At 57.4% G+C, this 16,805-nt stretch overlaps 1 protein-coding gene and 1 long non-coding RNA gene across 5 annotated transcripts in view; one reads left to right on the top strand and one right to left on the bottom strand.

Annotated features, from left to right (window-relative positions):
* Positions 1-1,466: 1,466 nt before the first annotated feature.
* RARA (retinoic acid receptor alpha) overlaps positions 1,467-16,805 on the bottom strand; it is a 42,970-nt gene continuing 27,631 nt past the window's right edge. For 2 of the 4 annotated variants that reach the window (XM_079135230.1, XM_079135229.1), the window contains exons 3-9: positions 9,204-9,352; positions 7,821-7,962; positions 5,677-5,837; positions 5,266-5,442; positions 3,841-4,045; positions 2,794-2,952; positions 1,467-2,204 (exon numbers count right to left, since the gene is read on the bottom strand). In XM_079135230.1, the coding sequence (XP_078991356.1) occupies positions 1,987-2,204; positions 2,794-2,952; positions 3,841-4,045; positions 5,266-5,442; positions 5,677-5,837; positions 7,821-7,962; positions 9,204-9,352 (1,211 nt within the window). In that variant the 3' untranslated portion in view covers positions 1,467-1,986. Of the gene's footprint in view, positions 2,205-2,793; positions 2,953-3,840; positions 4,046-5,265; positions 5,443-5,676; positions 5,838-7,820; positions 7,963-9,203; positions 9,353-14,497; positions 15,095-15,389; positions 15,646-16,805 lie in introns of those variants that run through there. The other 2 variants (XM_079135232.1, XM_079135231.1) reach the window with 2 other exon arrangements.
* On the top strand, positions 15,300-16,472 carry LOC306658366. The gene is made up of 2 exons (XR_013763032.1): positions 15,300-15,425; positions 15,594-16,472. It is a non-coding gene; the product is annotated as an uncharacterized lncRNA (long non-coding RNA).

Consider the following 16,805-nt stretch of genomic DNA (forward strand, 5'->3'; position numbering starts at 1 on the left):
AGGGACACTACGTCCTCTGGGTTGAGATGTAACATGAGGGATGGACAGAATTGGTTCTGAAGGTCCTTGGGGTCTGCCACACACATATGGATGAGCAGCATCCAGGCTCTCCTGCAATCTGTCCTCTGTGCCTGCTGCCCCCACAGTGGGCTTCAGGTGGGCAGGGCAAGACTGGACCATCCTTCCTGAAGAGGGAAGGGTGGGCTGGCTGCCTAAACCTCCACCCCAATTTCATGTTCTTGTTGGGTTGCCATAAGCCCTGACTCCCGCCCCTATGCCATCTGCCACCCCTGCCATGATCAAGTTAGTGGTTACCTCCACAGTAGATCTCCTCTGAGACCCAAGCTCAGCCTCTGGTTTCTCTCTCCGATTAGGGGTTCCTGGAGGCAGGGGTGGTCGTTCCTCCCCTCTCCTCCATCCCCTCCCCATTCAAAGGCCGCACAAGACTAGGCCTGACTTCTCCATCAGTCTCCAAAGACCCTCGCCCTGCTGGAGGGCAGCTTGGAGCAACAACCAGGCCAAACCATTGACCCCTTCAAGTGCCTGTGTCTGACAGCAGGGGCCCAAAGCCTGTCAGGAAGCCCCTATCCCAAGCCCCCTACCTGGACACTAAGAGAAGCAGGTGGAGGCAGCAAAGCTGAGGCACGTGTAGAATAAATATAACTTTATTCTTTATCCAGTAGATCTCAGTGGAAAGTCCAACAGTAACAGGTGCGCCAGCGGGCTCCGGGGGATGAGTCCCCAGCCCCGGGGCCAGGAGGGCCGGGCAGAGCCAGCTTCCCGAGCCCAGAGGTGCAGGGGTAAGGGAAAGGGATCCCCCCATATACCCGTCCTGCGGGAAAAGAAGGGGGCACAGGTGTGGGGCAAGCCAGGATTGGGGGACAGGCCAGGGAAATGGAGGAACTTGGGCTAAGTGTATCAGCCCATCAATTGTTGCGCGTGCGTGTGTGTGTGTGTGTGTGTGTGTGTGTGTGTGTGTGTGTCCAGGGGTCCCTTGGGGTGCTGGTGGCTGTGAGGCTGGGGGCAGGGGCAGCTCAGACCCACTGGCTGGCCCCTTCACAGTGGGGCTGGGGGCTTGGATGATGTGGGCCCAGAGACATTATAAAGCACTCACTCTACATATCCCCAGGGACCCCAGCCCCTCCCCCTACCCCACTTTTATTGGGTGGAGGCAGATGCCAAGGGCCAGGACCCCCCCTAAGGGTCACACACCCAGCGGTTAGGCAGAGGGAAAAGGGGGCTGGCTGCTCCCCCTGCTGAGGGGAAGACAGGCCTTGGAAAGTTAGTACTTCACAGTATTAAAGAGACAACTGAAGAGGAGAAGGCTGAGGAGGAGGGCTGGAGGGACAGGGACACGGAAGGAGAGGGGGAGCCCTTCTGAGCCACTCCCCTCCCCCAGGACCCACCCGCCTCCAGCTCTGGATCCAGCTCCCCCCAATACACAGCACAAATTCCTTCAGTATAAATGTGCTTAAAATGAAAATTCTTATTAAAAAAATCAAAACAAAAAAATTAAAAAACAAAACCAGCGAGAATTAATACCTGGGTGTTGGTATGGCAGGGTATATACAGGGGGAACCCCCCACCCCGGCCACCCCTCTGTCACCAACCGAGGCAGGGGGAGGTTCCCCAACCGGGGAGCAATGGCTTGAGTTCGGAGGATGGGGAGCCAGGTCCCGGCATTGCTGGTGATGAAGACGTGGCAAGGTGACCAGGGCCGTCTTGACAAACACAAGGTCCAGGCCCGGGTCCTCTCTCAGCTCACTGCCTGGCCCCCGACGTCAGCACAGGCTGCAGAGCAGGGCAGTCCATCGCGAGCCCAGGCCTCTGTCCAAAGAGTTGCTGCCTCCTCCCTCCTGTCCCCTGGGAAGGTCTCCAGTTCTGTCTGGGAGGCCGAAGGGGGCAGGGCTGGCAGGGCTGCATGGTTGGTAGGAGGCAGAGAAAGCCGGGACATGGGGCCAGGGCTGCGTCCAAGTGGCATGGTGGTCACGGCGAGTGGGTGGCTGGGCTGCTTCTGTTGGAGCTGGGGCTGAGGCTGGGGCTACAGCTGCCTGGTGGGGGGGCCAGGCCACCCCCATCCCGTCCCCCACCCCCTGGCTGTCCGCTCAGAGTGTCCAAGCCCTCCGAGTTCTCCAGCATTTCCTGGATAAGAGGTGGCATGGAGCCTGGGATCTCCATCTTCAGGGTGATCACTCGCTCGGCCCCTGCAGGAAGGGAAGGTGGAGGTCAGTATGTCCTGCCCAGGCCGACAAACTCAGCTCCAGCAGGGAGAGCCATGGGAGGCAGGAGGACCAACACACAGGGATGTGGGCACCCACCACACACTGTACTTGGGACTCAGTTACGTGACATGTGCCGGCTCTTTTGAGCCCCCACATCCAGGGATTTGAGGCAATGGGGCAAAGTGGTACCAACTCTGGGCTCCAGGGTTAGACTGCCTACCTGGGTTTGGCACTGGGCCTGTGGATTATTTCACTCGCACCTCCACTCACTAGCCCCACTCAGGTGGGAAACGGAGGTTCAGAGCTGTGAGATTCTGGCTCATGGTCAACAGCCGTGGGATCTGGTTCCAGAGCCATGCCCTGAACTACCATGCAAAGGCATCTGGCTGAAGCTTTCAGGAACTGTAGTCTAGATAGGGATGGGGACAGGCTGGCTCGAGGTGAGTACAACATGGTCTAGGCATGGTGAGCTGGTGCCAGCTTGGCTGTAGGGGGCTGGACCCTGGGCAAGGATGTTGGGTCCTGGGCCAGGAGTGGGGAGTCTATACCCCTCTAGGTCAGGGAGCCTCACCCTTGGCACTGATGCTTCGCAGGTCCGTGATCTTCATCAGCATCTTGGGGAACATGTGGGGACGGCTGGGCCTCCGTTTCCGCACATAGACCTTCAGCGCCTCAAGCAGTGGTTCCTGCAGCATGTCTACCCTGTCTGGCTGCTCTAGGTCCTGCCGGTCTGAGAAGCACAGAATTGTCCCCTGAGCAGTTGCCCCCAACCAGGAACACAGCTGCATTCCCAGTCTTGGCCACTAGAGGGCATGTCTGAACAGGCCACAGTGAGGGTGGCCTAGAGGGTGCGCTCAGACCTCCCCACAAGGCAGGGGGTCTCTGAGTCCCCAGTGGGAACAGAGGCCCTTAAATAGAAGCAAAGAGAAATTAGGACCAGAACTGCCCAAAGCCCTCCCAAAGAGGCAGTGCCATCCTCAGGCAAAGGGAGGATTCCAGCAGGCTCCCAATCTCACCAGGTATGGAAGCCAGCACAATGCTGCAGAAATCCTCACACAATGGTGACAGCAACTAACATTAACCGGGTCTTAGTCCATGCATACTGTGCCTTCTTTAAAACCACCTTAACCCCCACCTCAACTTCAAGAGGTAGACCAACTGTCTTTTTTTTTTTTTCTTTGGTGGTGCTGAGGATTGAACCCAGGGCCTTGTACTTATAAGGCAAGCACTCTACCAACTGAGCTATATCCCCAGCCCAAGGTAGACCAACTGTTACTGCCCCCATCTGACAGGAGCAGGGGCTCTGGAGCAGGCTTGGAGAAGTTCAGCAACCAAAAGTTAAAACTTAAAAATAAATGTAAAATAACAAATAGCAACCTGCTCAGGGTCCCACAGCTGCCCGGGGCTTGAACCTGGGCAGACTGATTCTCCAGTGCTCATTCTTGAACCCCCTTGAACAGGATTTCAGAATTCAGGCCCTTGACACTGCTGTCTTGCTGCCCCTCAGGGCCTCAGTGTCCCTCTCTGAGAGGGACATGGCAAATGATGCCTGTGTTTCCTGTAAAGACTCCACGGCCCTGCACTCCCACCCTAGACCTGGCCCCCATACCCCGCCTACCTCCGCAGATGAGGCAGATGGCACTGAGCAGCCCAGTCTCAGCATCATCCATCTCCAGGGGCAGCAGCTGGTTGGCGAAGGCAAAGACCAGGTCTGTGAGGGGGCCGAAGCCAGCGTTGTGCATCTGGGTCCGATTCAGGGTCAGCCCGTCCGAGAAGGTCATTGTGTCCTGCTCAGGTGTGTACCGCGTGCAGATCCGCAGGATCTGGGTGCAGAGGATGTACAGGTTCAGGGACTCAAGCTCCATCCACCCCTGGCATTCAGAACCAGCACTCCCCAGAGGACCACCTGGCAGGCAGCCAGAGCAGTGCTGTCTGACAGAATTTTCTTACTGTGATGGAAAGCTTCTCTCTGCACCATCCAGCACAGTAGCTACCAGACCTATGGGGCTACTGAGTTCTTGAGATGTGGGTAAAGGAACTGACCTGGGTCTAATTGTAATTAATTTACATTTAAGTAGCCACACATGGCAAGTAGCTATTCTACTGGGCAGTGCAGATCTAGGTCATCTTGCCTCCACAGAGAATCAAAAGGACACAAATTTCCAGGAGACAAGGAACTAGGAGGATCTGTGTCCACAGTTCCCAGGGCAAAGCTCAGTCGAGGTGTACTGACTTGAACTACGTGTGCCCTGGTGGTGCCCCCCACAGCTGGGCATCGAGACAGGCAGCTGCACACGCCTCCCAAATCCTGGGTTCCCCACGCTGGATGTGTCTGAAAGGGAGCAGGTGGACTGAGCCCTTGTCAGGGATGACATGGAGAAGAGTCCTCTTCCCAGTCTTGGCTTGGGCAGTTCTCCCACTGTCACCTGCATTCTAAACCACAGTTCAGTCCACCCTGTTGGCCCCAAGTGCCTTGCCCTGAATCCAGCAAGGTCTCCCAGCAGCAGGCCTTTTATCTCCTGCTCCTGGGAAGGAACACCCTCTCACCTGTCCCTTCTATCAACCCCTAAAGGGCACTCCTCTGAGACATCTTCCCTGGTGGCCCGGGCATGACACCCCTCTTTGGCAGGGAGGGAACAGCCCTCCTCTTCCCTCCAGGCAGCATTGAGCAATTCTGCACCCTGTTGACTCCTTGTGGCCTATTCACTGGAAGATTTTCCAGAGAGGGGATGGTGGTGTGTCCACCTCGGGCTTCTGACACAGCTCAAGGACTGGCCAGAGGGACATAGGTAGATCTTATTATGAGCTGGGTGACTGGGCACTGTAGGCACACTGGCTGCCGAGTGGCTGTGTGGACAGATGCACAGGTGGGCAAGTGGACAGGTGGATACATGGGGGAAGAAGGCTGGTTATTTGGGTGGTGGGCATTTGGACAAGTCAATTCCATGTGGACATTCAGGAGAGTAGCTCTTCAGCTGAGAGGTCATCCCCCAAAGACAGCGCAGTGACCAGGACAGTGGGGAGGTGGGGGGCAGACCCTCACCAGGATGTCCAGGCAGGCAGCCTTGAGGAGGGTGATCTGGTCGGCAATGGTGAGGGTGGTAAAACCGGGCAGCTGCTTGGCGAACTCCACAGTCTTAATGATGCACTTGGTGGAGAGTTCACTGAACTTGTCCCAGAGGTCAATGTCCAGAGACACACGCTGTTCTGAGCTGTTGTTCTGGGGGAGGGAGGAGAGTGAGGGCCTCCTCAGTGGCACCCATGCCGGCTCCCAGAGACCTGCCCTCCAGCCAGCCTCCACTTCCTGAGAGCTCCTCGGAGGGAGGCAGTGGCAGCAGAGGAGAGAAGGGAGATAAGAAGATCCGGCCAGGCTCCCAGCCAGGCCAAGGGGGAAAGCACAGCAGAAGGGACGTCCTGCTGGGCGCTTCCACCCCCACGTCCAGGGGGCACCTACCGTAGTATATTTGCCCAGCTGGCAGAGGGCAGGGAAGGTTTCCTGGTGCGCTTTGCGCACCTTCTCAATGAGCTCCCCCACCTCCGGTGTCAAGGTGTAGCTCTCGGAGCACTCGGGCTTGGGCACCTCTTTCTTCTTCTTGTTTCGGTCGTTCCTCACAGCTGTGGAGGGAGGACATGGGCAGCTTAGGGGGCTGCAGTTGCAGCATCCACCCCAGGTCCAGCACTTCCCACCACACAGAGCTGCCAAGGTCACCCTGGCTGTCACAAGCACACAGACACGCAATGCACTCTCGAGCAGGAAAGGCATCCCTACCCGCTCTAGCCCCAGTCCTACCTGGGGGGCCCCAGGACCATAGCTGTGCCCCTCCCCACACACAGCCCACAGCCAGCCAGTGATGACCCGTCCTTCCATGCACCCACACTGGCCTCCACTCCGAGCACGAGCACGGAGCACCAGAATAGGGCCAGGACACACACTCCCTCCTCCGCTCCTTGCTTCCCCGGCCCCCAAGAAGGACCTTCCTCAGCACCCAGGCCCTCCTGGTAGAGTCTCCCTGGGGATCCCTAGTACAAAGTGGCTCAGAGTAGCTCCTTGAGCAGGTGGGGAATAGGGCTCCCCAGCCTCAGAGTGGGGGGCTAGGCGGGTGAATCTCTCGGCCCATTAGCCGGGGAGCTGACAAATCACCGGGGGCGCTGAGCCGCACACACCACTCGGCTTTAAAGAAGCGATGGGGTCGTTACCAGCCGATTATCTCAGACACACAATCACTCACAGGGCCGGTGGTGGTGGCTGCTGATGCGGGAGGAAGGGAAGGTGGGGGTGGGGGCCCGGGAAGGGGGCAGCAGGGGGGGAGCTGGCATAATTTGGAGATCACTCATGTCGATTCTGCAAATTCAATAAAGTGCAGGGGAGAGAAGGGAGAGGGAGAGGGAGAGTGGGGGGATAATTTGGGAAGAGAAAATTGCAGCTGTGACAAGACGTTTATCATTCGGAAGCTTTAATTCTATTGAAATGGCAGCTGCTCAGCTCCGGGGCACAGAGCAGCCAGGAGAGGAGAAGGAGGGAGAGAAGGGGAGTTGTCAGTGGGAGGGAGAGGGGGTCCCCATACTGGTCCTTCAGCAGTGAAAAAGTGAAAAGAACGGAAGGTGGCCAGAGGGAGGAGGAGGTGACAGCCCTTTAGCAAAGGTCCCAGGCTTGCAGGTCCCAAGTTGTCACCCACTCTACAGCAGGGAGCATCACTTCCTGAGCTCAAAACCACACAGCTCTGTCTCCTGGAGGAAAGAGGTGGCAGGGTACTCCAGGTCCCCTCTGTTCCCGTCTGGGGCTCCTGGTGCATCAGTCAGAACCGTCTCTTCCTCTAACCCCCACCCCACTTCCCTCCTCACTACCTTCCCCACAAAGGGCTAGGGGGTCCTGAGGCCCCCTCCCCCACTCCATCCCCCAAGGCTCAAGCTCCATAGCAACGGCCACGCAGACAAGGAGGAGTCTGTCAGCGTCATTTATCTCTGACATCATCAATCACCGGTCACCACGGTAACACCCATGATTCAACACAAGAGGATCTCCCTGTCCAGCCTTCCCCTCCCTCCCTCCCATTGGGCCTCAGCTGAGCCCAAACTGGAAACCCCTGTTCCTCTGGGATCTGAGGAGCTCTAATTCTCTTCCAACTCCAGGTCCCAGGCTTACCTAGACAATGGCTTCGGGTCCTTGTGCCAGTTCCCACTCCATACATAAATATCAACCTAGCACCTCCAAGAGTTCGGCCCCTCCCAAAGACGCATAATCAGGTATGCCTCTGAGCCCCACCCTAACACCAAACAGGGTCTGGAAGAAAGCCATCCTGGGAGTAGATCCACATGCGCGCATGTACAAACACCAGTCAGACAAGCATATGGAACGGCTATACGAACACTGGGCTTGAGCGCTGACCCGTACTTGGACACAGCCAGCGGGCATCACAGACAGCTATACACAGGCCCTGGCAGCTATACACAAGCCATCCTTAACCACGAGCCTGCATGCCATAAGCATGCACGTCAACGCACGTGCACACACATCCACACGGCCCTGCTCCCCTGGCCTTCAGGAGCACCTCGGCCCCACCTGGGGTGGGGCTTGGCCCCTGGCCCTGTGGCACTCACACTCCTTGGACATGCCCACTTCGAAGCACTTCTGCAGCCGGCAGTACTGGCAGCGGTTCCGGGTCACCTTGTTGATGATGCAGTTCTTGTCCCGGTGACACGTGTACACCATGTTCTTCTGGATACTGCGGCGGAAGAAGCCCTGGGTATGGAGGGCAGGGAGTCAGGTCATCCACACCCTCAGTGGGAGCAGTGCCCAGCCTGGAGTCTTGGCCTGGGAAAGAGTGCCAGCAGCTACTGCCCCCAAGCGTTTGCCCATCACCTTCTTGAGCAGGCCAGAATAGGTAGACAGATGATTCACCCAGGATAGTCCTCAGGAGAATCCCAAGACCCGCCTCAATCCTACAGCATGGGCAGGAGTCTTCTTCCAACCTACACCCACATAAACGACTCCTCCCTTTTGGGGACAAGACCTCAAGAGTGCTGATGAGTCAGGAAAAGGAACACATGGGGCTGGATGGGAAAGAGGCAGAGATTTGGAACCCACAGCCCAACACTCAGAACACAGAAGACGAGAAGCAGGAAGAAGCCAAGAAGGTGAAGAGAGAAGCACACACTCATAATCACATACACTTCAGGAGCAAGGTGCCAAGACATACATTCATTAACCAGACAGACATGCACAGATCGATTAGAGAGAGACCCAGGCTGTCAGGAGCTCCACACATAGGTTCACCCAAATAGATTAGGTAGGAATAAGCCAGGGACAATCACACAGGACAAGAAGACATACACCGTCTGAGGCCCGCTCTTTGCTGCAAACCTGAGTCTCATACCTGGGGACAGCTACTCTAGGTTGTGACCCAGAGAGTCACATAGCCCTAACGCTGTGCAGTCTGTAAGCCCTCTCTGGAGGAAGAGCCCAGTATAGAGACTCAAACCACAGGGAGAGAAGCGGGAGACTCTAGGCCCAAAGCTGCTGGGAAGGTATAGCTACATCTGTACCAGGAGTCTAAGATGAGGGTGGGGCCATCCAGACAGACCTGGGGAGGCCACAGCCTGGGTGCCTGAAGAGGAGACCAAGGCAGGGTGCCTGCTCCTGAATGCCTTCTGCCCAGCTGCCATGGTGAGGTTCAGGCAGGGCCGCCGGGGGCAGGCCTCCTGGGTCCCCAGCCAAGAGCCAGTCGGCAGCCAGCTCACCATGGCAACCTGGGCAGCGATGGCAGAGCAATGTTCGCCCTGCCAGCAAGAGGATGGAGACAGGGAGAGAAACTCAGGCAGGAGGGGACCTCTGGTTTGGGGAAGCCCGTCATCAAGGAGGAGGCCCTATTGTAGGTGTCCCCTCCTCCTCTACTGCTGCTGCCAAGTCCCAAAAGCAATGTCGTCCGAGACATCCCATTTATCTAATCAAGACTACCCTTCCCGATGACTCCCTCAACTCACCTTGCAGCCCTCACAGGCGCTGACCCCATAGTGGTAGCCTGAGGATTTGTCTTGACAGACAAAGCAAGGCTTGTAGATGCGAGGGAGAGGGGGTGGTGAGGGAGGGCTGGGCACTATCTCTTCGGAACTGCTGCTCTGGGTCTCGATGGCTAGGAGAGAAGAGAGGAGAGAGCAGTTAGAGACCTAGGTCATCCTCCTGAATACCTTGCCCCCACCCTGCCTCCTGGTCCTATGCCATCACTGCAGCAGGAGTCAAAGTCTGGGGCAGGGGCAGTCTCAAGAAACCTGGCACTCCCCCAGCCTTCTCTTGGGGAAGGAGGCTGCCAATGACACCTCCAACCTCCCCCATCACTCCTACTTTCCCAGGACCCCACCTTCAAAACCAGAAAGATCAGATTATAAGCCATCAGATTTGTGTGTGTGTGAATGGCTGTGCTTGGAGGGTGGGGAGTGGGAGTCAGCCTGGTTCCAAAGCTAGGGTCCTCAGGCACCTTGGCTTGGTCTCCCCAGAGGCAGGAAGGAGTTAAGGCTTGATGAGGAGGGAGGGAAGAGGACACAAGCTGGGGGCAGAGGAAACTGGGGTCAACAGGATATTCAAAGCCAGCCACTCCCTCAGCCCCCTCTGCTTCCGCTCCCCCTCCACCCCTTCTGCCAGCAACCACAGCCCCTCCTCCACCCAAACAATCCCCTGGCCAGGGACTCAAGGCAGGGTGTGCAAAGAAGAATCACAAATATTGGGGTAGAGCAATCTGGGCCTCCCTGAGATAGTAAGGGAGATCCCTTGAAGACAGGGAGGAAAAGAGTCCCTATGGCCCCAGGAACCCATCACTCTGGGTACCCGATGTCTGGGGGGAAGCAGCATGACAAAGGGGGTCTGTTCCCATCAATGCTCTGTCTGTCTGGCCTCAATACTATGTCCGGGTTACTACCCCCTCTCCTTCTGTTATTCAGCTCCAAGAGGGCAGCCAGGAGGGGCGACCCAGCCAGCATGGGCAGCCCCCACTGGCCAAATCTCCCCAGTGCCTGGCTCCATGCCCATCACCCCAGGCAGAACAGGGCTGATCTGGGTGGGGGATGTCTATGTCCTAAGCCTGGGCAACTGGGGGTGTAGTGTGCTAGATGAGAACTACAACAGAGGCAATCCCAAATCCCCAAGGGGCCATATAGCATCCTCCTGAGGCCTGCCACATCCACTTCTTTAGGGCCAAAGATAAGTGAGGATGCTTCCCTGGGAACACAGAGCCTGCTTCCTCACACACCCCAACCTAGCCCCTCCCTACACTCTAGCACATGAGAAACTGGCATTTAAAGGTACTCCCAGTTCCTGGTCCAAGCACCTTACAGACATGAGTTTTGTGGTCCCAAAGTCCAGGAACCGGGAAAGGAAGCATGGGGACAGGGGGGCTGTTGCATGCTACTACCCTCTCCTGTTACCTGCAAACATACTAGGGGATACCAGGCAGTTGATGACAGGGAACCAGGCCAACAATTCTGGCAGGCTTTCCTGGCTCTTAGTAAGGCATGGGCACCACTTTGCTGGTCAGCCCAGCTGACAGGCACTGCTGTAGCCCCATGTTCCCTTCCCTGCCCAGAGAGCAACCTGCAGCGAAGGGACCACTTATGCCTATACCCCTACAAGTCCAGCAGACTTCACTGACCTCCCCTAGCCTTCTGCTCTCCACCCCAACACCAAACTGTCCTGGCCTGGTTTTCCCTCTTCTCATTCTCCCCGGCCAGACAAGCAAATCAGACAGGGAGGCCTAAGAACAGCTGCTGGGGGGGCCGGGTTGGGGGGCCTGGGTGAGGCCAGGAGCAGAGGGGTGAGCAACAAAGGAGCCCTTTGTTGTGCTAACTTTTTCCAAGATGTAAAAGCAGTAACAATAGACAATCCAAACTGGGGGGGAGCATCAAGGACAAGGAGGTGGGGGGGGGGGCTGTAGCCTAGAATCCTGGTCAGCATTCCATCAGGCAGGGGAAGAAAGCTTTGACCTCCCCTCCCCTTCTAACCCACCCTTTGCCCTAAGCCTGCCCTCTAAAATGAACCAGACTGGAGGAGGAGAGGACTGAAAGAGCTTTGGGGTATAGATAGGAAGAGGGAGCAGAGGCAGACATGGAAGATACCAGGATGAAGAGCAGTCAATCAGGGAGACACCAGAGGTGCAAAGGCCCATAGAAATTTGGAGCTAAGGCAAAGTCCAGGGGTTGTTTATGGAACTGAAAGAATGCGCTTTTACAATTTTTATGGCAGGATGGGGGACATGACCCAAGGATGGGGCTACAGTTTGGGCTGTTTGAAGCCTCCTTTCAGCCACCCCACAGCAGCCTGGCTGGCTACCTTTTAGGTTGCAACACAGTCTGCACCCCCACCCCAGCATATCCCCACCTGTCACCCAGATAACCCAGCTCAGAGGTTTCCTGCTCTGCCCTTTGAACCCAAAGCCTGGGGCACAGTCCCCACTTCCCTAGGCTTCCAACCAGCAAGGCAGGAGGGCCAAGGCAGGGGACTCCAGGCGCTCTGTCTGCAGGAGTGGAGTTAGAACACATATGCGGGGGAGAGGGAAAGATACCACCCAGGAGGGACTGCCCTGGCCCCTCCCGGCAGGCCTCCCTCCCCAGAGGCCCCAGCCCACAAATCTCTCCTCTTCCTGCACCAGGACTCAGGCTGAAGAAGGACCACACCTTCTCAGCTCAAAGTTCCAGCGCCCAGCAGAGGGCTGGAACCGGCCCAGGAAGCCCGGCGTCCCCTCCCGCCACCGCTGCCAGGGTGCCCCTCCCCAGTTCCCCCTCTTGGGCGGGCGCGCTGAGCACTTCGGAGTCCCCACGCCCCAGAGCCGTTCGCAGGCCCGCGCAAGGGGCCGGTTTCCTGGAGGAGATCAGCAGGAAATCAGCTGGGCCCCTGGCCAGCGGCTCCCCTCCCAATCCAGCTGGCGCCCTCTCCTCCACAGCTCCCTTCACAGCCCCTGGGGAGAGCTGGGAAGGGGGCATAAGACCCTCTCTTTACTGCCCTTCCTACTCCGGGGGAGAGGGTGGGGGTGGCTCCGAGTGTAGCACCGCCGGCCAGCTAGGGAAAGAAAGCCCTGAGCCCAGCGGGCCGCTCGATAAGCATCTCTCCCCTCCCCCACTACGGGCATCCACGTGCTTCACATTCTTGGACGTCTGGGAGCGGGCGGAGGCGTGAGCTGCAGAGATTGGTGGGGGACAGATGGGGAGCCACATCCTGTGCACCCCTTGTCCTCTAGTGCACCGAAACGGGGCTGTGAAGAGGGAGGCAAGGTCCCCAGAGCCATGCGGATCCTGCAGGTCTCCTCCCACAGCCAACCTGCTCTTTTCCACCGTTGGTGGATGCTAGGGGGAGTGGAGAATTCTCCACGAGGAGGCTGGAAATGAATGATTCCAGTCCCCAGAGGGCATCACCACACCAAGAGGTGACATTCATCCTATGCACTCTAGACAGGGTCTAGTGGCCACCTAAACTCCAGGTCCTTCTGTGTGCCTCAGAGCAAAATCACACCCCATGGCTGCCATATACACACCTCTGTGCTGACTAGGGGAACAGGAGTCCAGGCCTCTAGTAGCTCTACCCCACCCCAGGCTGAGTGCAAAGCAGGTCTGCACTTCCTCATGTCCAGTGGTTGGGGGAAGCAGGCTCACCATATTGGCTACAAGCAGGCCTCTGCAATCCTCCTCCCTTCTAGTTCTGGGCCAGGAAGAGCTGAGCTGTCCCCATGGGCTAAAGAAGAGACAGGAGCTGAAGCCCAAGGGCTCTGATTCCAGCTTTCCCCAGTGCTCTAGAGAAGGCGGTGGAAGGGGTGGGCCTGGCAGCCCTGCCCCAATTATCCCTGTGGAGGGTGTGTGTGTGTCTAAGAGAGGGCTTATTCCTCCATTGCTGGGGTAATGGAAAAGATTCTAATGTCACCTCTCTCACCTCCCTCTTTTTCCAAAGCCCAGGTCACTCACCCCTCCCTCTGGGTCTGCAGCCTCACAGCTGATTCAGCCCCAGAGGCAAAGGTCAGGGGGCAGGATAATAGGAAAGGCTGGTGTAGAGGTGTCTCTGGGAGGGCAGAGGTGGGCTGTCTGTCCACCTCAGGTCTCTTCCTGAAACGAAGGGCTGTGGGTGGGTAAGTCCTTTGCCCTTCAACCTTTTCCAATCTGCCAGACCCCCAGAGACCCAATCCACCTCTCCTCCCTGGCAGGCAGGAGGGCGGCAGCAGGTCTGGGAAGGTGGGAGAACCTCCTGGGAAGAGCTGAGCACAGAGCTGGATAGGGTAAGAAATCTGAGTCACCTAACAATAACCCCCGAGTGCCTTTCTTGCCCACCCAGTGTACATACCTCACAGCTGGGCATGAACACACCCAGGTGTGCACCCAACCTCTCACTCTCCAGCCTAAACCCAGACTGAAGAAGGTACTCAGCTGCCAGGATATCAGGGTCCTCACAGTGCCCCTGTTAGGGACAGCACAAGACCTGGCCCTATTTCCTAGACTAACAAAAGGATTTGTTGGCCAGTAGGATTAGGAGAGAATGATATATTCCCCATTTCCAGAATAGCCCCAGACCCACAAAAACAAACTCAGCCCAGATTAGGACTAGAGGAAGGATTATTCCCAAAAGAGCAGCCTTTCCCTTCCATTCCTGAAGAAAGAATCCTTTAGGATGCCAGTGTCTGGGACCAAGACAACCCCAGATAAACCAGGTGCCCCTCCCTAAGATATAAAGGTTGGTCAGGACACTAGACAAGGGTCTGGTGAAATTGCCCCTTTCTGCCACACCCCACTGGCAACACCAAAGACAGGGAGCGCTCCCCTGATACCCACTCTAATGACATAAGAGCAGGGGCTGGGGGCAGCAGATGTGCAGGGAGGGGGCTCTCCCATAGGCTTTATCAGGGGTGGGATCTAGGGAGATACCCCCTCCTTCTAGGATCAGACAAGCCCACCTTTAACCCACCCTCCAGCCTGCTGCGAAGCTAAGGGAAGATATAAACAAGAAGATATAAACTGGGGGCAAGAGGCTGGGGCTCCAAGTGCCCTGGAAGAAGTGCAAGAGAGGTGAACGAACGTTTCCTTGAAAGGAGGAACCCTCAAAGTTCCTCAGCCCTATTATAACAGAAACAGCGACCCAGGGTTACTGGGGACAATTGTCCAGCAAGGGCACTTGAGTGGAAGTGAGATAAGGGAAAGTGAAGGGCACGGACAAGACCCCTACCGCGCCCAGGGCTGCATCCCTGGGGAAGAGTGGAAGCCCTACCGCCACCCACACCTCCTACAATAGCAGAGCGGAGGCCGGTACATACAGTGGTTTGAGCCATTCCAAAGCGGAGTCCGGAGCGGAGTGGAGTAGGGACCCGGGGCGGGGAGCCCCTTCTCCGGGAGCAAACAGGCCCGGTTCTGGTTATAAAAATCCACAACTAGGAAGGGGTTAGGGGTGGGGGCGAGCCCCCCCACTTCCACACTCTCGTACATCTTCCCCCTCGAAAACAAGAGGTCCAGGTGGGGAAGTCCTGCGCGCCGCCCCCTCACTCAGCCGGCCGCGCCATCCAAGCAGAGGCCGGGGGCAAGGAATACGTCCCCTCGCCCCAACTGGTGACCCGGGCAACAGGGCGCCCTTGTCCTTAAGTGCCAACGTCTAAGTCCACCGCTCTCTCCACCAGTCCCAGGTGAAAAGCGGGAAGTTGCGTGTGCAGACTAGGGTCCCTCGGCGCTCTCAGGGAACGCCGGGCGGAGGCCCGGGAACTCGGAGGCTTCACCTCGAGGGGGCTCCCGTCTCGGGTCTCCGGTGCCGAAGAAGGGTCCGGCGGCTCCCCAAGTCCGCAGGCGGGAGGCGGGATCGGTACGGGGCGGGGGGGTCTCGGTGCACTTCCTCCAACGCTCCGGGACTCCCGGGCTTCTCCCGGGCAAGGATTCCGGGTGGGGGTGGGAACCCCGTACGGCCCCGCCTCCGCCAGGCCCGGGCCGCGGGCGGCTAGCTGGGTCTCGGGTGTGCGCGCCGAGGCCCCCCCAGCCCCTACAGCCCCCTCCCTCCGGTCCCACCCCCTCTCCTCCGCCCCGCCCCGATCCGGCGCCGCCCCTGGCTTAACCCTTTCCGGGCGGGTCAGACTACAGCTGGCGAAACGCAGGGAGGCAAGTGGAGAGCGAGTGGGGAGATCCTCAGAGGGGAAGAAGAGGGAAAGGAAGAGAAAAACGCACCAAAGGAGGAGTACGCCGAGTGCAGACGGAGGCAGGGTACGGGAAAAGGAGGGGTGCGGGCGGAAGAGGGGCGGGCGTCTCACTCATCCCAGTTCCGGCTCCCAGCCTCCCCGCGAGCTTTGGTCAATCCCGGGGCAGGCGCTGCTGAGGCAGGGGAGGTGGGGTGGTCCGGGTGTCCTCCTCTTAACACACACCCCCACCCAGACCCGGCCTCATTTGCCTAATGCAATGCGGCTGAACTCTCGCTGAACTCGCCTGGCGGCGCCTCACCTCCGAGTGACCCACCCACCACTGCCCGTGACATCACCCGCTCGCCAGCCCGCCCGCAAGGTTCGCCCGCCGGTTCCCTGCCCGGATCGGCCGGGCCAGCTCTCCCAGACACGCGGAGAACGGCCGAAGGCGGGGCTGGGCCCGGGTGCTGCGGCCAAGCGTTACAGCCACGAACGCCGCGTGCCGGGTGTCCCGGGTGTGACATTATGCAGCTTGGGTACTGTGTCTGAATGAGACACCCGGCTTGTGTCACTGTCTGTGACATCACGTGTGACTCGGGCCACCAGCCCGCCCGCCGGAACCCAACGCAGCAGCGCAGTGCAGTTGGCACAAACACAAGCAGAGGGGGTTCTCCTCCCCACTCTGCGTGCTTCCGGTGAGCAAAGCCCCGCCCAGGGTGTCTCCCAGCTAGGGAACCAAGATCCACAGCCAGCCAAATGGTCCAGTCCTGGAGAGATAAAAGGAGGGTCTGGTATCTTCCTGCTGACCACTTCCTCTCAGAAGCCCTCAGGATGCCTAGGATGTCTGTTTCATTGAAAGGGCCTTGGTTGGGTAGGTCCCTAGAAAAAGGGGATACCCCTGGAAGAGGGGTATCCTATTACCCTACTCTGTAAAAAGAAGAGATAGGAATTTAATACACAAGATTATCCTTCTAGAAGCCAGGTGCTTTACATATGTTGTCACTGAATTCTCACAGCAACTGCAAGAAATCAACAGGTTTGGGGCTGGGCATGTGGCTCAATGGTAGAGCATTTCCTAGCTTGCATGACACTGAGTTTGATCCCCAGTACCACCAAAAAAAACAAAAACAAAACTGAAGTCTCAGCAAGGGTAGGTGAATTCTGGATAAACATGCAAGTTTCTGCCACCAAGAGCACATGCTCCCATCAAGCCAACTCAAGGTGAACTGTATTTTCTGAGTGCCTTCTACAAAGTGGATACCCTGGAGACCTTCTGGAGTAACATCCACTAATATGTAATGTATGTATATGTATGTGTGTATCTATATATATGTGTGTGTAGGTATATATACACACATATACATATATACTAATCTATATACATATGTGTATGTATATATAGATATGTGGTATTATGTCACAAGTGTAGTGTGCTCTGAAATAATTAATGAAGGTGCAAGGGTCA

This window comes from Sciurus vulgaris, assembly GCF_902686455.1.
Source record: "Sciurus vulgaris genome assembly, chromosome: 3".
Taxonomy (NCBI): Eukaryota; Metazoa; Chordata; class Mammalia; order Rodentia; family Sciuridae; genus Sciurus; species Sciurus vulgaris.